Raw genomic sequence first — 25,821 nt, forward strand, 5'->3', positions numbered from 1 at the left:
CAGATTAAATTTAAGAGTGTGTCATAGATATGTTTGTTTGCTTTTGTTTTCCAGAGAGCTTGTACATTTACCAGCATATCCCTGATGAATGGATGGACGTTCCAACCTGTCTTTAGCTTTTAGGGATTCAATCTATTTTTTTTTCCAAATAGCTCTGAGACAAGTTCCAACAAGGAAGTTCATTAAGTAATCCTTAGCCCAGGTTCCCCTGGCGTGCCCTTTGATTCAGTTTTTTTTTTATGTTAAAGGTGTGGCCTGGGAAATGATTAGGCATAACCTAATGGCTGTGCAGAGGGAAAGATGTGGAAAACTTCCCTGCTGCCCAAGGTCCTGACTTTGGGCCTCCTGGGCCTACTGATTCAAGCCCCAGGTGAGCAGCTCTGCTGGGGGGACATGGGAGGAGGCCTTTGATTTTCCCATTGGAGATATGGGGTTTGGGCATTGTTTCTTCTCTTGTTGCCTTCACTGACTGATTGGGTGGGTGGGCTGGGGGTGAAGGATTATTGCTAGTTTGATTTCAGGAGGCCAAAGCTAGATTTGCTCGTGAGAAATTGATGCCCTCTCCATGTGTTATGGACAGAAACTCTTCTATTAGCTGCTGGTGTGGGGTGGGGAGAGAGGAAAAGCTGAGTCATTTTCAGGGTGGTACATAAGAGTGAGGATTGTGGGGAGGATCTTTTGTATGGACTGGAAGTAGGAGCCCTGTGTTTGCTTGACAAAATGTGGCACAGTTTATTTCTTATTTTCTCTTTTTTGGTAAATAGTATTTTATTTTTTCCAATTAAATATAAAGATAGTTTTCAACATTCATTTTTTATAAGATTTTGAGTTTCAAATTTTTCTCCCCTTCCACCCCCTTTCCCCAAGTTAGCAAATAATGTGATGTAGGTTATGCATTTTCAATTAAGTAAAAATATTTCCACATTAATCATGCTGTGAAAGAAAAAACAGAGAAAAAAGGAAAAGTCACAGAAAACAAAAAAAAGTGAAAATAGTATGCTCTTCTCTGCATTCATACTCCATAGTTCTTTCTCTGGATGTGGATGGCATTTTCCATCCAGCTTTTGGAATTGTCTTGGATCATCGTATGGCTGAGAAGAGCTGAATCATTCATAGGAGATCATTGCACTGTGTTGCTATTATGGCGTACAATGTTCTCTTGGTTCTGCTCACTTCACTCCGCATCAGTTCCTCTAAATCTTTCCAAGTTTATCTGAAATCCACCTGCTCATTATTTCTTATGGCACAATAGTATTTCATTATATTCATATACCACAACTTGCTCCCCCATTCCCCAATTTGTGGGCATGCCCTCAATTTCCAATTCTTTGCCACCACACACAGAACTGCTGTAAACATTTTTGGATATGTGGGACCATTCCCCCTTTTAATGATCTCTTTGGGATATAGACTGACAATACTTTCAGATTATTTGAACCCTAATAATATCCACAGCCTGAATTAATCATCCAAACTGATTTGCTCTACTCTAAAAATGCCCTTTCCTGTGTCAGCAACTTCGAAGTTTGACAAATGGTACCTTTTCTGTGGTGACAGGATGTCTGCAACCAGAACAGTGGGACTTCTCTTATCTTGATATTCTAGGGACATTTGCATCTTGGGATCACAATCTCTAAGTGACACTACCTTGTCAATTGACTCATTTGACTGAGAAACTTCCTTTCTTATGATATGGAGACCATAAACTGGAGTTGGGAGTGTTACTTTGACCTTGTCTTTCTTCTTTCAGTCAATCAGAATTTGCTTCTGATTCCATGATCATGTATCTGCTAGCTTTAAGGGAATTAACTAGATGATTATATATCACCTGGCCTGTTTGCCTCCTTTAACCAAACTTTCAGGTCAACAAGACCTAGTAGTAGTATTGCTGGATCACAGATTATGCACAGTTTGATTGTCCTTTAGGCATAGTTCCAAATATTTCTCCAAAAGCTTTGGATCAGTTCAGACCTCCACTAACAGTGCATTTGGGTTCTAATTTTTCCACATCTTCTCCAACATTTATCATTTTCCTTTTCTGTTACATTAGACAATCTGATAGATGTAAGGTGGTACCTCAGAGTTGTTTTAATTGGCATTTGTCTAATCAGTAGTGATTTAGAGCATTTTTATATGGATATAGATAGCTTTAATTTTTTCATCTGGAAACTGCCTGTTCCAACCCTTTGACCATTTATCAGTTGGGGAATGACTCGTATTCTGATAAATTTGACTCAGTTCTCTATGTATTTGAGAAATGAGACCTTTATCAGAAACACTTGCTATAAAAATTATTTCCCATCTTTCTGCTTTCCTTCTAATCTTGGTTGTGTTGTTGTGAAAACCCTTTTTATTTTAGTGTGATTCAAATGATCCATTTAGCATTTCATAATTTTCTCTAGCTTGTTTGGTCATAAATTCTTCCTTTCTCTATAGATCTCACAGGTAAACTATTCCTTGCTCTCCTAATTTGCTTACGATATCACCCTTTATGTCTAAATCATGTACCCATTTTGACTTTATCTTGGTATAAAGTATGAGATGTTGGTCTATGGCTAATTTCTGCCATACTATTTTCTAGTTTTCCCAGAAGTTTTTGTCAGTGAGTTCTTATCTCGGAAGCTGGAGGCTTTGGGTTATTTCTTTATTTTCATCCTTCCAAGCCATTATTATTATAGAAGAGACACTGAAGCCCACGTGATGTGTGTTAAAGTCACTCCCATGCATTTTATATTGGGCTATACTTTGATCTCCTTTGATTAGAGGGGAGTGCTAAACTTTCAGAGGCACACCTGATCCTTGTCCTTGTGATTCAGGCAGAGTTTGGCCATGTGCCCTGACAGGTGAGCAGTCTCTAGTTCTTGGAATGTGGGATGTGGAGCTAGAAGGAATCTTAAGGACCATTGAATTCAAAGGCCTTTCCCCATTTAATCAAAAGAGGAGAAACAGGCTTAGGGAAGGGAAAGGAATTGTGCTATGTTCACAAGACAGTAAATGGGAGAGCTGGGATTTGAACCCTTGTCCTCTGAGCCCAAGTCCAGCACTCTGTGCATCCAGCCTTATCACCTACTACTCTATTCACATTTGTTGTGTGCTTGTTCACTTGTTTTCAATCTTGTCTGTCTCTTGCTGATCCCATTTGGCATCCCATTTCTTGGCAAAGATAATGGGGTCGATTTGCCATTTCCTTCTCCAGCTCATTCAACATATGAGGCAAGTGAAGGCAAACAGTTGAAGTGACTTGCCCAGGGTCACACAGCTAGTAAGCGTCTGAGGCTGGATTGGAACTCAGGCAGATGAGTCTTCCTGACACATACTGTAGTCCAGTGTAAACACTTTCCATCTGTCTTTCTTTCCTGCCATCCTCTGTGTCTTTTCTTTTTCTACTATCTTTCCCATGCCCAGAAAGCACTTCCCCCCAGTTTAGTTCTGTTGAAGACTCTTCATTAAAGATCCAGCTTGGGCCCTACCACTTGTTGCAGAGCTTTTCCTGACTCTCCTCATTTCTTTTCCTAGCTCTTTGCCAGGAACCGTCCTTTATGCCTCTCCCTTGTATTCCTTGTTATTGGTGCACAGGTCACTGCTCTCTAGGAGAATGTAAATTCCTGCCATTTTATCCTCAATTCAGAACTGTGGGCATTGCCCATGGTAGGTGCTTGTTAAGTCTTTGTTCAATTGGATCATACTGATAAACTATATGGCACTGATTTTTAGCTCTGTGGTTTACTAAGCTGGGCTGGGGGTGGGATTGTTGGGGAGCAGTTGCTTTGATCTTGTGACTCTGGATCCCCGAAACCAGACAGCTCCTAGTCAGTGCCAGAGCTGGTTAAGAGTGCAACTGGCCCCTCTTTGGAGTAAGTTCCCAGTCACTGGAGATTTTTAAAAGAAATGAAAAGAATCATGGCAGAAATATGAGGAGGCTTGCATTCCCATCTAATGAAAAAATCATGGTGGTAGGGGATGCAGAGTAGCCATTTTGACATCAGTTCAACCCTCTGTCCCTGAGGATTTCTCTCCCCTTTGTTCACAGCATATCATGCAGATGACCTCATCAGGACTACTGAGTCTGGACAGATCCAAGGGACTCAAGTCAGCATCAAGGGCATTGACAAAGCTGTCAATGTTTTCCTGGGAATCCCCTTTGCCAAACCCCCTGTGGGGGCCCTGAGGTTTTCTCCTCCACAACCACCAGATTCATGGAGCAATGTGAGAGATGGGACTGCTCACCCACCCTCGTAAGCACCTTCCTTTCTCCTTTTCTTACCAGATGAGCACAGGGCACCGTCATCTCTTATCCAAATTTTGTGTCTGTGTGCTCTGACTTCAGAAAAATATGGTGATGTAGTTAGAACACATATTGCTACAGATAGGAAAACAGAGGCTAAGAGAAAGGAGAGGCAGCTAGGTGACTCACTGGGTAGAATTCTGTGCCCAGAGTCAGAAAGTCCTAAGTTCAAATCTGGCCTCTGACCCTTACTAGATGTGTTACCCTGGCTAAGTCAGTTAACCCTGTTTGCTTCAGTTTCCTCATCTATAAAATGAGACCCTACTGTCTCTGCCAAGGGTCACTGTGGGTAAGCCAGGACTGAACAACAACAGAGATGAAGGGACTCACCCAAGGTCACAAAGCTAGTAAATAACAAAGCCAGAACTCAGAGACTGATAGATTCAGAAAGAAGGGGGAGACCTGAGAGGTCATTGAATCTGACCCCTTGTTTTATTTTTTAAGCAGCTTGATGCATTTTTCTTTGGAGACCACACTTATTCCCCATTCCATACCCCAGCCTGCCTCCTAACCTGCAACCTAATGCTCCTCTGTAACGGAAAATCCCCTGACACAGTGGCCCCCGTGCTCCTTTTGGTAAAATGCTCCCAGGCATGATCTGTCCTGGTCTGGCTACACCTTCATTGATCTGCAGCAGGTTTTCTGACTTCCTTACATTCATCCTCTTATAGAGCAACCATGTTCCATGACATTCATATGCTGTGATGTGTTCAGCTATGTGACTCTTGGTCATATCTATTTGGTTCCCAAGTTTTTTCAAATTTAAAAAATACTTTGTTTCCAACTTAACAATCACCAACAAACCCAAACATTTCAATAAACAATGAAGAAGAAAAAAGACTCTATAGGAGGTGGTGAAATGTTGGCAAGTCCCTGCACCTCTGCCTGCCTCAGTTTCTTCTTCTGTAAAATAGGGATAATAATAGCACCTGCCTCTCAAGGGTATTGTGAGGGTCAAATGAGGTCATGTTTGTAAAGGGCTGTGCAAACCTCAAAGCACTCAGTTATTATTACTATTTTTTGTCCCCATATGATTCAATTCAAATTGGTCATCTCTTGTATTTTCCAGGTGCTTGCAGGATGTCACTGTCCTAGAAAAAATGGCAAAGGTCATGAAAGTAAACGTCTCTACAATTGTCAATTCTGAAGACTGTTTGTACCTGAATATCTATGTTCCTGTCCACAAAAAGGAGGGGGCTGGATTGCCGGTAAGCAGTCTCTCTATCTTCTACAGCAGGGGATGAGAATCCTAGGGCATCAGAACTTCATGAGACCTTAGAGATCACCTCTTGCCACCAGATGGGAACAGGCATCCTCTGTAAACATCTCTGACAAGTCATCTGGCATTCCTTGAAGTGGTCCAGGTCAGGGAGCTCACTACTTCTCAAGGCAATCAACTCTACCCTAGGGCAACAACTCACATTGTTAGCAAAGTTTTCCTTCTATGAGGCTGAAATCTGCCTCCTTATTACTTCAAGGATCTAGGTGGCATACTTATAGAGTACCAGGCCTGGGTTCAAGTCTGGCCTCAGATGTGTAGTAGCTATGTGACCCTGGGCAAGAAACTTCACCATCTTTACCTCAGTTTCCTCATCTGTAAAATAAGCTGGAGAAGGAAATGGCAAACCACTCCAGTATTTCTGCCAAGAAAACCCCAAATGGGGTCATGAAAGGTTGGACATGACTGAAAATGACTGAAAAAACTTCAGGGAATTTGTTCCATGATCTAGAACGATATCAATTTCTATTACATATTGTTATTGCTAAAGGAACAGAGTAAAGCATTGATAAAATATCATCTTCCAAACACTTCTTGATCCTGTCCAGACCTATCATCTCATTGCTTTAGGGAACTTCACTGTGTGTAAACTCTCTATTGATGAGGACAGGCAACTCTTTTGTAACTTTGCATCTTGCCTTGTCTGGTGTACTGAGATGCTAATTAACTTTTTTGTGGTCACATATCTTCTGAATTCTGGGTACACAGTCATACCCATCAAGATGGTCCCACAAGGGAAGGAGGTCCAAGGCAAGTTCCCTTGTATGAAGGGCTCTTTGTTGCCTGCATGCACCCAGTTATTCGTAACAAAATATGCCCTTGCCAAGCTCTGGCTTTCTTAGTGCCCAGGATTTGGTCCATTACACTTGCCCATAGAGCAGCAATCTGTCTATTTCCTGATGCCTAATTATGTCCCCCACAAAATTCCCACCATTAATTTGCTACATTCCATAGAAAGGAAAGAATCTTCCTGTGTGAACAAAGCTCCTTCTGTTCTCTGCACCTCTTAAGCATGAAGCATCTCAGTGCATTGAGAAAAGGAACCATATATTCAAAACACCATGGTGTTATCTGAACAGTAACAGGAGGTCTTTCTTTTGTATTTTTAGAATAGAGATTATGAAATCTGTTCCTCTCCCAGCATTTAACATTTAGAATTATGTTCTATCCAGTGATGTCATTGACTCAGTGGAAAGAGCAGTGGGCCTGGAGTCAGGAAGACTTGAGTTCAGATCTGGTTTCAGGCACTCACTATCCCAGTCAGCCTGGGGAAATCACTTAACCTTTGTTTGCCTTAATCCACTGGAGAGGGTAATGGCAAACTCCTCCAGTAGTATTGGTAAGAAACCTTCATCGAGCTCCAACGAGTTGGACACAACTTAATAACAACAACAGTATTATGTGATTGACGCAACCGTATTAGGTGATTGATTTTTACCTCTGGTTTTCTAATGGTATGTTCCCCCCACAGTTTAGTCTTGGCTGAAAATCACTGTGTTCTTCTATGCTGGAGTTGGGGAATACTGTTTGGTGTCAGTGATATAAGATTGAAATGAAATGCCTTTCCCGACTCACCCCATCTCCACAATGCAAATATAATGGGAAGGATTAAACAGTCTTATGGGCAGGAGATGGGGTAAAGACTTTCAAAGACGGGTTTCAATAGGGAGAAGTTGAAACTTCTCCCTATTAAGTAAGTAATAAGAACCAAAAGAAAAAGAGAGAATTTACTTTGATTACTTGGTTGTATATTTAAAAGGTAGATTTGCAGTTTCATGTGCAATCATCTTGTTTTGTTTTAATTATACTGTCATAGAAATGCTTGTTTTATTCCATAAATTAAAAATAAAATATTTTTTTGAAAAAAAAAACAAAGAACCAATGGAAGGCATAGCCTAGTGCTGGTAATCTATTCCAGCAGTTTACCTTGGCTTTGAGAGAGCAGCTACTGTTACATAGAAAGGCTCTCTGGACCACAGTTGAAACACTCACAAGATGATGAAGAAGAACTTATTGCTCCAGGGTGCATCTCTGTTGTCTGGTTCTGTGTGTTTCCCTTAGAAGGGAGGCCTGCCTCCTTTCCCTGTTTTGGGGGGAATAAGAATCCTTTAGGAGATGCTGTTTTGCTCCATGTGTGTCTTTGGCTGCAGGAGGACCTCAGAGAGCTGATTTTGCCAGGAAGACTCCAAGGAGGATCTGACCTGCCTCTGAGTCAAGTCAAGTGGGCTCTTACCTGAGAAGAGCTCTGAGGCATCATCATTGATATACAGTATCTTGATAAGTGAATTCATTCACATTTAGAGCTACTTTATGGTTGGTCACAAGATAGCAAGGGAGCAGCAGAGCCATGCCTGTTGGGGTTTGGTCCTGTGAGGAAAACTATGTCTGATTTCTGCAGGTGATGGTGTGGATCCATGGTGGTGCTCTCGTTTTTGGCAGCGCTTCCATATATGATGGTTCTATACTGTCTGCCTCCCAGAATGTGGTAGTGGTGACCATCCAGTACAGGCTGGGCATCCTTGGGTTCTTCAGGTGAGATCTGACCCCAGTGAAATGTGAGTACAAGAATTTTTCACATGATAAATTTCCAGATATCTAAGTGGTTGAATGATTATAAGCATAAATTCCTGACCAGACAACATATTTCTTGTCTTCCCCCCAAGTTAATCATGATGTAGTTAAAAAAGCAAGGATTTGTGGCTAAAGGACCCAATTGCATATTATAGCCCTGCTTCTTATGACCAACAAATTCCCTTCTTTGTCTTCAGATTGTAAATAGATACGTAGATAGACAGATAGATAGATGGATAGATGGATGGATGAACAGACACATAGAAAGATGGGTGGACAGGTGGATGGATGGATGGATGATCAAGTAGCAAACAGATAGGCATATACATAAACCATTTATTAAGTACTAGGTACTGTACTAGGGGCTGGGGTTACAAAACAAGAAGAAAACAAGATGGTCCTACTATGTTAACCTAATTCCAGCTTGCTGTACTGCATAGTAATAAAGCTCGTGATTACATTAGCTTTCCAAGTACCAATTTTCTGTAATGTCTTACTTTAAAATTATCTACTCCTTTCACTGTGCTCTCTGGCTACTCCATAAGTAAGAAAGCTGTTTTCATCTTTAACCCTTTCCTTTCTTACCCCTTCTATCTACTTGTTCTCATCAAACCCTGACTTTTTTCTGATGACAGCTTTCCTGGTAACCATTTCCAGCACTATTTGCATTTTCCCTCATGCCTCCATCACAGGGAAGCCAAAATACTCTGTTTCCTACTACCACTTCCAGATTCTCCCTCTACCACCATCACTCAGCAACTTTTCTTCCTTTGAGGTTCATTCAATCCATATTTATCACCCAATCAAGATTCTAGTAGCTGTTACTTACCATCCTCTGGTAGTTTCTCCTTCCTTTCTCAATGAGTTCAGTGCCTTTTTTACAGTCTTTATCTCCCAAATCCCACTTCCATACTGGAGGACTTCAACATTCACCTTGCTATTCCCTTAAACATTCTAACTCCCCAGTTCCTCAGTGTATCCATTTCTCATAACTTACTCCTCCACCCCACCTCAGCTATATACCTTGACTCATGAGTGTTCCACTTCTATGTTCACCAACTGTGAAACTCCTCTATCTAGTTATAATCTCTTATCATTCCAGTAGATTCTCTGCTTTTAATCCATAACTCTGTTCTTCATCCTCACCTTGACCTTCAATCCCCCTATGCCTCAGTTCTTTCCCAGGCCATTATGCCTGCCTGGTTATATTCTCTTTCCTTCTCCATCTTAATCCCTTAGTGAACCACTTCATCTCTACACTAACCCCTTATCCTGTGACACATCTTTGCCTGCCAAATCTCAGCCTTGGATGACTTCAATCACACTCTCCTTTTGCTCTTCTTAGCAAACTGCTAAATGAAGCTAGAGAAAATCAAATCATGAAACCCTGTTTCCTGGGTCCATCAAGATTAGTCTTTCATAATAACTGGGTCATCCCTGTGGCAAGGCAATATTTTTGCACCTCCATAATCAATTCACTATCTTATTCACCAGAGTGGCTTTTCTAAACCTTTGCATCCCTCCTCCAACTTCTCATGGCTCCTCCTTCCCTCACCATCCAAACTCAGAACCTTGCTTTATATTTTGCTGAAAAAATGAGGCCATCCACTGAGCTCCCTCATTTACCCTCCTCCTGATCTCACATTGATCAGTTGCCTTCTGTTACTATCCCCTTCATTACCTCTGTCTTTCATGAGGAATGGGGCTTTTCCTCACTAAGGCTAAGTTTTTGACACACACATCCAGGCTTTTCCAGAAGATTGCCCTTTCTATCATTCTCACTTTTACTATTCTTTAATATCTCTCTCTTTCCGTCTCTGTCTCTGTCTCTTCCCTCTTCTTTCTCCATTCCCCTTTCCTCCGTTCCCCCAGCTGTTTCCCTACTATCTACAAACTTTCCCATGTCTCTCCTCTGTTCTCAAAAATCTTTACTGGTCCATCCATCCATCCAACCATCCAGCCATCCATCCATCTCCACTAGCTATCTTTTCATATATCTCCTCCATTTATGGCTAGACAGCTTTATTCTTTTCTCTTACTCTCTTCACTCTCTCCAGTCTGGTTTCCAGTCTCCAGATCAGAGACTTATAGTATCTCATCTTTAACTGCCTCAAAATATATGTCCCATGTTAAACTCAGTATTTTCAAAACTGAAATCTTTCTTTGCTCAAGCTCCTCCAGATTCTCTGCCTCTTTCCTGATCCTTGAACAAGACACTCCATTGAATCTGTTCATTTTCTCTCCTCCTCCTTCTGGCTTCCTTCAGGATTCAGTGATAATCCCACCTGCTGGAAGAAGTCTCTCCCTGTCTCCCTTATCTGTCAGGACAGGCAGTATGTTGCCTTTCCTTGTATGCCCAGAGCTTGGTATAGTGCCTGCAACATAGTAGGTGCTCAGTCAATGTTTCTTGACTTGATTTGACTTTCTAATATAGGGACACAAAACATAAAGGAGAGCTAAAAAAAGGAGGGGGAAGGGAGAGTGGGGGCAAGGCAGGTGGTGGGGAGGCAGAACTGATCAGGGAGTAAGGTGGAGGGGAAGAAAGCAGCAGGGGGAGGATGGCAATGGGAGTCCTTGGGGAGAGTGTATTCAAGATCTGTCTCAACAGTTTAATCTGCAGAATAAGAACAACAACAGCTAGCATTTGCATGGTCATTTAAGGTTTATGAAGTGTTTTATAGTGTCTCATTTCATCCTTGCAATAACTCTGAGATACATGCAATTATTATCCCTATTTTTCAGATGAGGTAACCGAGGCAGAGGTATAAGTGACTAACCCATGGTCACACAGCTAGTAGACGAACACTGGTCCTGCCCGGTATAGGTCCAGCAGTCTGTCCACTGCATCATCCAGCTGGATGAGATGGTCTTCAAATCTCATAATCCGATGAACCTGGTGCTCTATTTCAGAATTCTCCAACCTTGTCTAATATCTGGCTTTCAGCACTGGGGATGAGCATGCACCTGGCAACTGGGGTTACCTGGATCAGGTGGCTGCCCTGAGATGGGTCCAGAAGAACATTGCCCACTTTGGAGGAGATCCTGGCTGTGTGACCATCTTCGGGGAGTCTGCTGGGGGAATAAGCGTTTCCTCACATGTAGGTGGTAAAGACATGACCCCAGCCTGAAGGATAATGCTAAAAAAAATAGCTGATGGGAAAGTGACAAATTCCCATGATACAGTGGGACAAATGTTGGATTTGAAGTCATTTGATCCTAATAATAACCCTGGGACTTCTCATAAACAATAATCAATAAACAATGTTACCCTATAAGGAGGCAGGGCATAGGAACAGCATTGCTGGGTTTCTGAGCACAGGCTTCTTATCTTACTCAGTTACTGAACCACTCAGAGAGTTCAGGACCATGGTCAAGGCTGCTTAGCCTTCTTTTCTGTCTAACTGTCTTATAGGCCTGCCTGTGCCAAAGGGCCCAAAGGACAGGATCCCATAAAGAGGTGCCTGTTTGGGAATGTCCTATATAATTAGCTTAGGGGTGTGTCAGGGTAAGTAACAGCCCTGGCTTTCAGACTCACAATCTTCCTGTCTCAGCTAAGCTAGAATGTTTGGGCCTCGCCATGAATGCTTCTTCCTCCTCCTCTCTGCTGTGCTTTGTTCCCCCAGGTTCTGTCCCCCTTGTCCAAAGGCTTGTTCCATGGAGCAATCATGGAGAGTGGTGTGGCCATCATCCCTAACTTGATTTCTTCCAGCTCAGAATCGGTTTCAAATGTAAGTGCCTCATTCTTTTGCCATTGCAATCACCCTTAACCTTCCTAGGCTTGTTGGCCTCCCAACCACATGGCCAGGTTTCCTGTAGATCTTTTGGCTTCCCTGGGCTATAAGAAGGTTCACTGGAATGCCATTGAATGTTCAAGCTGACAGTTACAATAGAGACCATTTAGTCCAACCCCTTCATTTTACATAGGAGGAAACTGAGACACAAGGTGGGAGGATTCAGTTCCTGGCTCTGCTTCTTCCTCTGCCTGTGATTAGAGGTCAGGCACTTCCTTCTTGGGTCCTCAGTTTCTTCCTCTTTGATGTGGGTTCACTTAGATGGTTTGTAAAGTCCTTTCTAGTTCCAAATTCTAATTTCTGGCAGAAAAGCAGGAAGGGTTCCTTGAGGGGACCCAGGTACAGGTGAGATGGAATGATCTGTGAGATCCCTTCTACCTCTGTGGTTCTGTCATTCTGTGACTTGTCCAAGGTCACCCAATGAGTTGGTGACTGAGCTGGGACCAGAGCTGAGCTCTCTGAGCCAATGAAAGGGCTCTTTCCACGTACCAGACCCCATCATGTGTCCTATAAGGATATTTAGTTCTTTTCCCCTGAGGAAATGATAAACTCTTTAGGAGCAGGGACTGAGTCTTTGTAACCTGCCCCTGCCTATCCCCATCCCCATCGGCTGGCACTGAGCCCTGTATAGAACAGGGTCATTGTTGGGGGACTCAGCTGCTTAGGGGGTCAGATAGATTCCAGCTTGGTCTCTTTCCCCCTGTTACTGCATCAGAACCTATAGATATGATCATTTGCCTAGCTTACTGATATATATGAAAGGATTCCTCTACTGTGATACAGGGGCTCCTCTATGAGAATATTAACTCTTTGTGGGTGTCTCTTTGCAGGCCATTGCCCTTCTGTCTGATTGTCGGAGACACAATTCTGCCTCCATGGTTCAGTGCCTTAGAAGCAAGTCTGAGGATGAGATCCTGGCTATTACCAAGGTATATAGGCTGAGAAGCAATAGTTCCAGTCCCAAGAAGTGTTGCCAAGACAGCTTGGGGAGGGCTGGACACTCAGCTTTCATTAGTTGGGGCTGAGGTGAAGATCTTGGGAATGTTACTCTCTTGGCCTCAGTTTCCCCCACTAACTAGATGACCTTCAAGGATATCCCCACCTCTAATATTCTCTGAAGGTCTCTTCTCACTGGTGTTCTGCTTCCTAGGATCTCTTCTACCATGAAACATTCTGTGCTCTCAACTTTTTTGTGTGCTAAGGTTCTATCTCTTCTACTCTAGATATGATATGTCCTAAGAATCTTTCCAACATTCTGTATTTTAAGCATTTCAAGTTCCAGAGTTCTAAGCTTTTTCATTCTCCAGTCTTATACCCTCCCCACTCATGCATTCTCTGTTTATAGAATCACAGCTTTAGAGCTGGAGGGATCCATTGTAATCTGATTCTAATGTTCTGGGTTCTAAGATTATTTATTCCAAGATTCCTTCCACCACTGATATTCTAATTCACAAGATTTTTTTCTAGCTGCAGCTTCTATGGTCTAACATTCTATAAGCTAAGGTATGGAGGATGCAGCTAGGTGACCCAGTGGTTAGAATGCTGGGAAAACTGACTTGAGGTCAAATCTAGCCTCCGACACTAGCTGTCATTTAACCTATTTGCCTCAGTTTGCTATCCATGAAATGGGGATAATAATAATACCTATCTCCCAGGGTTGTTGTGAGGATCAACTGAGATAACAATTGTAAAGTGCTTATTAGTACAGTGCCTGGCACTTGGTAAGCCCTAAATAAATATAATGATGATGATGATAATGATGATGATGGTGGTGATGGTGGTGCCGGTAGTGTTGGTGGTCCCTTCTAGCTCCAATATTCTGTTATTGGTCACCTTCTAGATCTAACACCCTGTGGATCTTTGGCAGAAAGAATCACAGTTGTTAGAAGGCTCTTTCTATCCTCTGTGGGATTGATAGCTCCCATCTAAATATTCCTTTAACAAAAAATGTGTTTTATGTATATTATCCCATTTAAACAATTTTGCAGCAGTCATGTACCATTGGTAGTACAAGTAGGATGTCATTGCCAAATAAGAGACCTGAGAATTAGAACCATTGAATGATAGCAGCAAGAGGTCAGGGAGGTATTTGCTTTTGTATTTGCATCCCAGAGACCAGGACAGTTTGTGGATTCATGTACTGACTGGATATTTTATAAAGGAGGAAACTGAGTCCCAGAAGAGTTAAGTGACTTTGCCAAATGTCACATAGATTGTGAGTATCAAGATGGATCCCTGACCCCGGTCCTTGGCACCTAGATCTTTATTCAATGCATCATGTTGCTTCCTCAAAGAATTAGAGGTCTTTGCCTGTACTCACTTAGTAGTAAGTGTTAGAGCCAGAATAAGTGTTAAAATGAGTTCTAATGGCATCAAATTCTTCAGTCCTTTTTCTGTCCTGTCTGACATTTTATGACCTCATTTGGAGATTTCTTGGCCAAGATACAGGAGTTCTTTGGCATTTCCTTCTTTGGCTACTCAAGAAACTGAGGCTGACACAATTAAATGACTAGCCCAGGGTGTCCCAGCCAGTAAGTGTCTGAGGCCAGATTTGAACTTAGGAAGGTGAGTCTTTCTGACTCCAGGCATGGTGCTCTGCCCACTGTGTCACCCTGCCCCTGTTCGTAATTACTTTCTCCATTATGCCATGTTGACTTTTCTTCTTTCATTCTGAAAACTATTCTGTTTTCATCCCGATTTGACAACACTTTCCTCATGTGGAAAATGAGGGGTTTGTACTAGAGTTTCTTCTAAAGTATCTCCAATCTTATGAATGTCCTTTGCCAAAGCATCTGTGAAGTTAAGTTTCATTTTGGCCATGCAGATATCAAGGAGATGGGAGAAGCAAGGATTCCTGACTTTCAATCAAACCCAAGCCCAGAATTCAGAGACTGAACACTTTGGGCCTCCATGCCTTTCTTGCCTTATCTCCTATTGCTTCCCTGCATACCCTCTGTGCTCAAGCCAAACTCATCTGTCCTTAGTCTTCTAAATGTTCCCTATAGGGGGAAGATCCAAGATGGCAACTTGAAAACAGGGATTAGCTTAATCTCTCTCCCAAACCACTCCAAAATGTTCCCTATACTCTCTTACCTTTGTGCCTTTTTTTTTCAGGCGTGTCTTGTGACTCTAAAGTCCTCTGTCCTTATTATCATCCTGTTTTATAAAGGCCTTTCTCATAACAATCCATGAGGCAAGGAGTGTATGAATCATTGTTCCCATTTTATATGTGGGTAAACCTCTGAGGAGGTCTCAGTGAATAAAGAGCCAGGACTAGAATCCAGATCTATTGCCTTTGAGGCCAGGGTTCTCCTGCTGTTTATTCCAGAAGCATTTCTGGAGCAGCTTCTTTGTCCAGCCTGAGAGTTTGGATAAGGGATAAGTCCTGGATGGAACTCACCTACTTAGGGCAGAGTGCTTTGTGCCATACACAGGTAACATAACCCAAGTCCACAAGGGTGTCACAAGCATGTGCAGTGGGAACTCTGAGGAAGGGAAAGGTCCTTCTGGCCATATCAGAGAAGGCTTTGGGGTAGACATGGTAGTTAAATTGGCTCTTGAAGGAAGTGAAGAATTTCTTTTTTTTTTTAGCTTTTTTTAAAAAAAATAATTTATTTTTTAGTTTTCAATGTAGGAAGTTAAGAAGTTCAACAGGTATCAATGGGGGAAATGTCATTCTGTCTTTGTGGAGTAAAGTGAGCCAATGCAGAAAGGTAGGAAAAGGTGGTTGACTGTGGAGAGCCAGGAATCCATTGTTGGTGAAATATGAAGTACACAGCATAGGCCAGAGTCCACATAGTATGAGATAAGTATGGAACGGTTTAAGAGAAGGTTCTGAATGCCAGACTGAAGTATTGGAGGTTTTCTTTGGGTAATGGGGAGTCATGCAACATTTTTTTTAATGCAGTGGAGTGCCATGAGCAAATGTGAGACAACTCAGGCGTGTGTGTGTGTGTGTGTGTGTGTGTGTGTGTGTGTGTGCGCGCGTGTGTGTGTGATATAAATTAGGGGCCCAGTTTGGAAACTGTAGCAAGAGTCCAGATAAGTGGGAACTGCTAGGTTGTGTAGTGGAGAGAAACCTGGCCCTGTGGTCAGTTCAAATATGACCTCAGACACTTAGTAGCCATTGGACCCTGGGCAAGTCACTTAACCCTGATTGCCCCCCAAAGTGAAAAAAAAAAGAGTCCAGGTAAGTGATAAAAAATGTTAAAAATAAGGTGGTAACAATGAAAATGATGAGAAAGTAATACCTGGAAGGGATATTGCAGAGACAGACTTATCTTTTCTTTCTTTCTTTCTTTTTTTTGCTTCTTTCTTTAGCATTTCAATGTAATCCCCGGAGTAGTTGATGGTCATTTCTTTCCCAAACATCCTGAAGAGTTGCTGGCTGCAGGAGAATTCCACCATGTCCCTTGCATCATCGGCGTCAATAATCATGAATTTGGCTGGGTTATTCCTGCGGTAAGATTCTAGGATTTCCTCTTCTGTACCAGCTTCTTTCTGATCTTGACAGTTTATGTTTCTGTAAAAATCACAGACTTTCCGAGTTGGTCAAGACTGTGATGGCCATTGAATCTGAGCCAAAGTTGAAGGAGAATCCCTTCCATAACTTACTGGATAAATGGACTTGTAGCTTCTCCTTGAAGACCTTCAAGGAGGGCAAACCTACTGCCTCCTGAGGCAGCTCCTTCCACTTTTAGGCAGCTCTCATGGCTGGACAGGGCATCATGACATCAAGTGGAATTTGTTTTCTTTTTCAACTTCTACTTGTTGTTCCCAACTCTGCCCTCAGAGCAAATGGCACCAGTTAAATGCTTCTTCCAAGTGACCTTCCACTAGACAGTTAAAGACAGTGATCATGTCTGCCCCTGCCCTAAATTTTTTCTTTGGCCAACAAAACACATTCCTTCAACCCAACCCTATTTAGCAAGATCCTGAGTCCCTTTTCAGCTTCTCTATTTTCTACCTTAAATGTGATGCTCAGAATTGAAGAAAAGATTCCAGATAATACAGTTATCCCTTCCACATTGCCAGGATTGGGGTTGCTGTGCCCCCCTCTGTGATCTGGAAAATCAATACAATTTTTTTGCCCTCTTCCCCTGGTACCAGAGAAAAAGGCTGAATTATTATGATATTAAAGGATAGCATATGTTGGTATTATATAATACTATACATATATTTTATGTATTCTTGATTTTCTAAACTTTTTCTGTGTCATCATCTGGCCTTTGCCTGCTGTCTGTGGCTTCCACAAAACTCCCCAAAAATTCCCCTTTAATTTCTTATGTCTACTCTCAATATAACGAAACTATGATAAGGAAAGTCATGATGTGGAAGGGATAATTATATTCTCCCCAGGGGCAGAGCACAAAGGGACTCTCACCTCTTTATTTTTGGTAGCTGTGCCTCTGAACATACTCAATATCATGTTGCTTTTTTGGTTGTCATATTACCCTCTTGTCTCCCTATGGGCTTGCAGTTCCTCAAAATCCCTAGATCTTTTACAAATAAATTGCCACCTAACCATGCCTCCCTCATCTTGAGATTGTAAGACTTTGTCCCATTAAGTCTGATTCTAGTGGCTCTGCTTGGTCCAATATTCTAGCCTGTCATGTACTTTTTTTGGATCCTGACTCCATGCTCCATATGTTAGCTGGCCCTCCTGACTTTATGTCGTCCATACATTTGCCTTTTCTAAAATCAGAAAAGCCACCTTGAACAGGCTTCCAACAGAATAATCAGAAGTGATTCAACCTTTGGTTATTTTCTCTATGAATGACTCATTTCATGTGCAAATCTGCTCAGAAGCACAGGAAGAGAAGCCTGAGCTTGGTCCAGTTCCCTTTTGGTTAAAATATACTCTACAATTCCCACTATTTTCTGTTTTTAATTTTTTAATTCTTTTGATTTTTGGAAGGAATCAGGGTAATCATGTCCTTGAGCCCCACATCCCTTTTACCCGATGCCCAACAAATAGTTGTCTAGTAACTTCTTGAGGAATTTAACCCAGAAAGCGGAGGCCCTGCTGGGGAGGTGGTAAAGGGATCTAATGAGACCCAGGACCTATGAATAGAAGGCAAACTTGGATGGGCTTATTCCTTGTTGTTCTTTAGCTGATGAGTCATGTCTGACTCTTCATAACCCCTTTTGGGGTTTTCTTGGCAAATGTACTAGAGTGGTTTGCCATTTCTTTCTCAATAATGTGCCCAGGGTCACACAGCTAGTAATTGTCTGAGGTTGGATTTGATCTTAGGTCCTCCTGACTCCAGGTCCTGTGCTCTATCCACTGTGTCACCTAGCTGCCTCAAGTTTCTTTATTTTAAATGAACTATGAATAATACTGGCTGACATTAACCTAGCACTTAATAGTTCACAGAAACTTTCTTTCTATGTACCCACTGTGAGGTAGGACCATTAAGATATTTATCCCCACTTCGTAGAGAACTGAAGCTCTCGTTAAGGAAATGATTAACCCCACTTACAGCTGGGACTAGGCCCTGGACCTCCTGATGTGAGACCAGGCCTCTGACCTACAGACTTCAGGCCATCATATGTCAAGGCCATTGGGTCGATCTATTTACGTGAGTCAGAAAAATAGAATTCTATCGGCATCATTTCTAGCATAATGTATTATAGGACACATCAGTCATTGTCTAGGGCCACTGGCCATTATGAAGAAACAGTGACCACTATTTATTATATACTGGGCATTGTCCACCATTTTACTGTACATTTTGCAAAATATCTTGAATATCCTTCAGTGTGTATTGGGAATTATTCAGTAATTCCTATACAAATCTATGGCACTAGCTCCTCTTTAAAAGGTAAAATTACTTCTTTGGATTAGATTTATTTAAAAAATATATAAATTTCTTAAAGTTCTAAAGAATATTCACAGTACCCTCTTTTTCTTTACATAGGAACTGAATATTCCTGGATTTAAGGAAAACATGAATAAAAACAGGATCCAATCAGCAATGCAAAGTTCAGTTTTGGTGAGATACCAGTTTGCCAAGGTTTTTTTTTTTCTTTTTTTACAACACATACTATGTATCAGGCTCTGGTTTATGAACAGGGACAAAGTGAAATATTCCCTGCCCCCAAGGAACTTATATTCTGTGAGGGAAATAAGATGCACATCCAGAAATAGATGGAAAATATATACAAAGAAAATCTTGGAGGAGGTAAGGCCCTAGCAGCTGGAGGCAGGAGGAGACAAGAAAGGTGTGCTATGGAACCAACTGTCTGAGTTGAGTCTTGCCAACGCAAAGGCGTAGAGATGAGAGATGGAATGGGAAGTGGGAGGAGCCAGGAGGTTGGCACCTGGACCACAGAGTGTGAGGAGATAACGATGTATATAATAAATCTAGATGGGGTCATGTTGTTAAAAGCTCTAAATACCCAACAGAAGAGTTTCTATTTAACCCTAGAGGTCATGGGCATTCACTAGAATTTACTTAGTTGGGGGAGGGGAGTAAAATGGTCAGATCTGTGCTTGGAAAATCACTTTGGCAGATGAGTGGAGGATATATTAGAATAGGGAGAGATCTCAAGAGCAGGGACCAATCAGGAGGCCATTGAAACAGTCTAGGAGAGAGCCAATGAAGGTTCTTCCACCTTCTGACTTTCTTCTTTCATAGTCACAAAGGGGGCAGGGACTCTGGAGACTCCATGTAGTTCGGCTCTTTCCTTGAGCCCCACAGCCCTTCTACCCCAGGCCCAACAAATAGTTGTCTGGTATCTTCTTGAGAAATTTATCCCAGAAAGAGCAGGCCCTGGTGGGGAGGTGGTAAAGGGATCTAAGGAGACCCAGGACCTATAAATAACAAGCAAACTTGGATGGGTTTATTCCTTGTGGTTGTTTAGTTGATGATTCATGTCTGACTCTTCATGACCCCTTTTGGGGTTTTCTTGACAAAGGTACTGGAGTGGTTTGCCCTTGCCTTCTCAAGCTCATTTTATGGATGAGGAACTGAGGCAAACAAGGTTCAGCGACTTGCCCAGGGTCACATAACTAATACATGTTAGAAGTCAGGTTTGAACCCTGGTTCTCCTGACTCTAGGGCCAGCACTTTATCTACTGTGCCACCTAGCTCCCTTGCATATTCATTACAATCAACCAACAAATATCCCCAAACAATCCACTGCCAGAGAAGTTCATTTTTCGGTTACTCTCTTGGGTATTCCTAGGGTATTCCTCGTGATCTTGGGCCTTTGATGATGGAAGAGTATTTAAGAGATACTGAGGACCCTGGAGAATGTCGAGCTCAATTCCAGGACATGATAGGGGATTTGATCTTTGTTATTCCTTCCCTCAAAGTGGCCAAATATCAACATGGTGAGTATTGCATGGATCCTTCTCAGATTCAGCATGATTGTTTTGTCTCTGGGGAAATGTGTGCATGTTACTCATACCCTCACGTAGAAGAAGGCTCCTGCTTCTGGCTTTGCTACTGTAGCCTCCAGACTGGTTAATCCCCTTCATTAAATCTTCCTTCTTCTTTCCTCCTACACTCACCTAACCACAGCAGGGGACTGTGGGGGACTCTGTGACCATTGTCTACAAATGCTAAAAATAATAATAAATAACCCACTTTTCTATTAGCAGATACTCTTACGTTTTTTGGTTATTTATCATAGACACCTTTGGTAGTCCAGGGAAAGATTCCTTCCAGAGTAATGTTTTCAAGTGTATAAAAATATGTAAGTGAGAAAACCAATTATATTGAAATCAAGTTATCAATGTGCTCACCTAAAAATAAATTCAAGAACCCCTGCTAGAGTGTTTTATTGGTGTAAACCACTTTATATCCATTATCCCCCTGGATCCTCAAAACAAACTCATCCCAGTGGATAGAACTGGGGACCCGGAGTCAGCAAGAACTGAGTTCAAATCCAGCTTAGATGCCTTCTAGCTGAGGAAGTCATTTAACCTCTGTTTTTCTCAGTTTCCTCAACTATCTCCTACATAGGGTTGGTTTGAGGTTCCAGTGGGATAATATTTGTAAAGCCTTTTTAGCACAGCATCTGGCACAGAGCAGGTGCTCTATTAATGCTTATTCACAAGGTAGCTAGGTGGCACCACAGTGCATCGAGTTCTAGGCCTGAAATCAGGAAGACAACCATTCCTGAGTTCAAATCTGGTCTCAGACACTTACCAGCTGTGTGATCCTGGGCAAGTCACTTCACCCTCTTTGTCTCAGTTTCCTCATCTGTACAATGAGCTGGAGAAAGAGATGGCGAACCATTCCAGTATCTTTGCCAAGAAAACAGCAAATGAGATCACGCAGAGTCAAGTATGACTGAGGAACAACTGAACAACAAATGCTTATTCTCTTCCCCTCCCCTTCCCTCAGGGGAGCCAGAGATTATCATCTTCACCTTCCAGTAGAAAAATTAGCCTCAGAGAAGTAAAAGGATTCCCCCAAGGTTTTGTAGTCGGTCATCAGCAGGGCCAGGATTCCAACCCAGGTTCTGTTATACCAGACCCAGGACTTGTCCTGCCTCACGGTATTGCTCTTGGACAGAATTTGTTAAGGGGCTGCCTTTCAGAACTTGCCTGTTAATGACCAGCTACCATCACATCCACTCCAAAGGAAGGGGCCTCTGGCACGTGGCCCTACCCTATGTTCAATGTGTCAATAACCATGGCTGTTTCTTATGCTTGCCTAGGTCCCAGCTCTCCAGTCTACTTTTATGAATTTCAGCACCGACCAAGCATGTTTAATGGCGTGAAGCCGGATTTTGTGAAAGCAGACCATGGTGATGAGGTGCCTTTTGTCTTTGGTGTGCCTTGTAAGCATTGGAGATGGGATGGAGTGGGAAGCTGTTGCTTGGGGTAGGGGGCAGAGGGAGCAGAATCCCTGGGGTCTGGCCTGCCATCTCCATCATCTACCTTACTGTCTCTGATATGAAAATGAATAATAATGCATTACCTTTCCACAAAGCACCTTCCCATGCATCAGCCCATTTAATAATGATAATAACTATAGCTAAATGTAGCTAGCATTTATACACTGCCGAAGGCTTACGAAGAGCTTTGTATGTGACATTCTCATTTGATAGCCTCAAAACAATCCTGTGAAGTAGGTGCTGGTGCTATCCCCATTGTATAGAGGAAGAAACTGAGTCTGAGAAAGGTGATTCAGCTAGGTAAGTGTCATAGAGGTAGTTAAGTGTCTAAGTCAGGATCTTAACTCATGCTTTCTTCCTTCTATGTTCAGCAGTCAGTGCACCTATCATCTAGCTGCTATTTGATCTTCCCAAATACCTTGTGAGACTAGCAGTGGGGGTGGGGGGAGGGATTGTGTCTGTTGCATAGAAGAGGAAACTGAAGTTCAGAGAAAGGAATGGCTTTATCTAACATCACAGAGTTAGCAGATTTAAGCCTAAATCCCTTGTTCCTTCTGCCATGCCAGGTTCCCTCAGGAGGCCCTGAACGGGGGCCCAGCTGCCTGAGAAGAGCTTTGCTTTTTCTTTTTTATTCTTTGTATTTTTATCTCCAGCCCTTGCCACAGTGCTGGGGATAGAGGAGACAATTAATGATGGCCAGGTTGACTGAGTGATTGGGGATCATGGCAGCCCTTTGATTGTTCAGGTGAACTGAATCAGGAGAATGAATCAGCTATTCTGTTCAATTCAGTTTACATTATGAAGCACATCCAACACATAGAGCCCTCTGTTTTACTTTGGGGAAGACACAAACATAAATAAGATACAGTCTCTTATTTCCTGGCATTTACTCCCCAGAAGGGAAGATGAGGCAGGAACACAAAAAAACACCTTTCCATATGTCAATGGCCCGGTGACCTCAACAATGCCCTCATCCTCCCCTCCGATGTAGACCCTAATCTGTCACACCATCCCATCCTGAGTGATTCTTGTCCTTGTGCTTCCATAAATCTTGCAGAGAGGATCTGTCCAATGTGATGGAAGCTGTCCCTCCCACCTTCCCTTCTTTGCTCCCTTCCTCTCTTCCTTCCTGCCTTTCTTCTCTTCCTTCCTCCCTCCCTCCCTCCCTCTTTGTTGTCCAGTTATTCTTGATTTATTTTCTCCAGTAGTGCATCCATTTTTGATTGTTGGATAACAGTGTCACATTTAACAATCTTTGGAGTTATTGTTTGCTGATGGCCCCAAATCTGTGTTTTTGGAATCCTCTCTACCTATTTTCACCACCTTGTTCCCGTCCTGGCAGAACTGGAAGGCCAATTTATCCATTTATCTGTCTCATGACATGCTAAAGCCAATGAAATCATGGCCTTGTGCCCCAGCTGTTGCTGGTGAGCCTGTCTGCATTGTCCCAGTCAGGGGCTGATTGCCTGGCATTGTCTGGGGCAGGGGCCATATGCAAAGGCTTTACAGTTACCAGAGCTTGCTGTACCTTAGAACAAGAATAATTATTATAATAAACTACATTTACAACAAGGCATGCCATTATTACAATTCATATAATAAAACATGCAACCATAAAATTATCATATGATATAATTTATTATGATATCATATATGGTAATAAGTATATAATAACACAAATATAATAATGATAACTAGCATTTATGTGACACTTTTATGAATTTCGTAAAGCACTCTGTAAATATTATTTCTTTGTTTTTATCTTCCAAGGAACTCTGGGGCACAGGTGCTATTACTATTCCCCTTTTTCAAACAAGGAAACAAAGGCAGGTAGAGGTTAAGTGACTTGCCCTGGGTCACTCATGACTCAGTGTCTGAGGCTGGATTAGAACTCAGGCCTTCTTGATTTCCAGGACAGCTGCGCTCCTTTGTTTTTTGGGGACAGACTCAGTTATGGAGTCAGACAGAGTAGACCAACAGAAGCCTTGGGAGGTCCTCTGGGAGGGGAATGACAGGAAGGAAACTATGGAAGGAAGATAAAGTCAGTGGCTAAAGCAGGATGACTGGGTTGCTGGGGCTCAGGACTAGAGGAGAGGAGGCCTTTGGTTTTGCATTTCGACCTTAACCAAGATGTTTCTTTTTCTGTTCTTAGTTTTAGGAGAGGGAAGAGAAGAGGAAAAACTCCTGAGCCACAGGATAATGAGCTACTGGGCAAACTTTGCCCGTCATGGGTGAGAAGGATACACCTTGGTTTCCCAGTGGTTTCCCTGTGGGGTAGTGCCTGTTTCTGGGCACATAAAGGTTTCCCATTTACATAGAAGTTCCCTGATTGAAATTCCAGAAAAAAAGTTAATTCAAGCGGGCAATGTCTGGTGAACATTGTAGCCCTTCTCTAAGTTCATGGCTGGGGTTGGGGAGTTGTTCCTCTGGCAGACTCACCCTACACATAGGCATCTTGAAAGGAAAACAAGAAAGTCAGAAACTTTCTTGGCCCACACCACCACCCTCGAGGCTCTTCCCCCTTGGGAAACATTAGGACAGATGGCAGTGGCAAGAGCCTTGGATGTGAAGTCCAGTGTTGTGTTTGATTCTTTGTGACCCCATCTGGAGTTTTCATGGTAGAGGTACTGGAATAGTTTGCCATTTTCTTCTCCAGCTCATTCTACAGATGAGGAAAGGGAGGCCAATATGATTAAGTGATTTGTTAGTCACAGAGCTAGTAAGTGTCTGAGGTAGACTTGAGCTCAAGCCTTCCTGACTCCAGACCCAGCTGTATCCACTGCACCCCCCAGCTGCCCCAATGAAATGCAGTCTAATGACATGTCTTCAAATCCTGACTTGGCCAATTATTCCCTATGTGAGTCCTTTCACTCTTTGGACCTTCCGTCTCAGGTGCATAGAAAGCCACAACAGTAATGGTAAAGACCAAGCTTCTTAAGGATAGGTGAATAAGTCTCTCTATGGGTACTACTACTACTGTCAGCTGACCCCTACCTTGAGGACCTTCCTTGGCTCTCAGGCTGAGCTGATGATGGCTTTTTAAACTTGCCAATACAGTGGTCCCTTTCTGGTCTAAATGTGTGGTTTTTCCTCCCAGGGACCCAAATGGTGGAGACCTTTTTCATTGGCCAGTCTATGACCAGAAGGAAGAGTACCTGCAGCTGAATTTGGAGTTGTCTGTGGGAAAGAGACTGAAGAGGGATAAGTGGGAGTTCTGGACCAAAACTGTGCCTCAGAAGATGAAGGAATCACAGCCTGGACAAGCCAGGGTGGAATTGTGATCTCTGAGCCTAACCATTTCGCAATTACTGCAAACCAATAACACCCAATTATTTGCTTTGAGTAGTTCCTTGGTCTCAACTAAAGAAGAGTTGGAGTTCTGAGTGAAACATTTTGACTCTCAGTCATTGCCAGTATGGGAGAAGAATATAAATGACATCCAGAAGGAAAAAGGTATTAATATAGCACCTACTCTGTGTCAGCCACTGTGCTGAGGAAACACCTTTATAAATATCATCTCATTTGAAAGGGACCTTGAAATTGTGAGACAGTGGGAATCTGATGAGAGCAGTAGCCTGTCTCTAGAGGAATAATCCCTAGTTCATTTCATAGAATTATAGTGGACCTGCTTTCATTTTCTGTCATCGTATCCCTAGGCACTTCGTAGGGAAAGAATTAATGCTCGATGATTGAAGGATTGATTTAGAGCTGGAAAGAATATTAGAAATCTTTGAACAAGGATGAACACCGAAGCCCAGAGTAGGGAACTGACTTTTCCAAGGTGACACAGACACTAAGCACCCAGGTCCTCTGACTCCAAATCTTAAACTCTTCTTAGTACACTGAGCTGCTGCCAGGGATAGGGGAAAATATCAGCTATCTCCCTGCTGCTTTATCAATTAGCAAGCATTTTCCAGACATTGTTTCTGTGAGACCATGTGGTACACTGAGGATCCCAAAATAAAACTTCAAGATAATCCAGCAAGGCAAGTGATTATTTACTTGGAAAGGAGCAGCACAGAGACTATTAGTATCTCTGAGCC

General features: G+C 42.5%; 1 protein-coding gene across 1 annotated transcript; it reads left to right on the forward strand.

Moving 5' to 3' along the window:
- The first annotated feature begins 300 nt into the window (after positions 1 to 300).
- On the forward strand, positions 301 to 25,062 carry LOC118840812 (cocaine esterase-like). The gene is made up of 13 exons (XM_036748164.1): positions 301 to 370; positions 4,031 to 4,235; positions 5,355 to 5,493; positions 7,963 to 8,096; positions 11,080 to 11,233; positions 11,759 to 11,863; positions 12,757 to 12,855; positions 16,247 to 16,387; positions 18,847 to 18,921; positions 20,117 to 20,264; positions 21,599 to 21,721; positions 23,931 to 24,009; positions 24,876 to 25,062. Exons 1-13 carry the CDS (start codon positions 301 to 303, stop codon positions 25,057 to 25,059), a joined length of 1,656 nt encoding a protein of 551 aa, XP_036604059.1. The 3' UTR covers positions 25,060 to 25,062.
- Positions 25,063 to 25,821: the final 759 nt, after the last annotated feature.

The sequence above is a fragment of the Trichosurus vulpecula genome, chromosome 3 (assembly GCF_011100635.1).
Source record: "Trichosurus vulpecula isolate mTriVul1 chromosome 3, mTriVul1.pri, whole genome shotgun sequence".
Classification (NCBI taxonomy): domain Eukaryota; kingdom Metazoa; phylum Chordata; class Mammalia; order Diprotodontia; family Phalangeridae; genus Trichosurus; species Trichosurus vulpecula.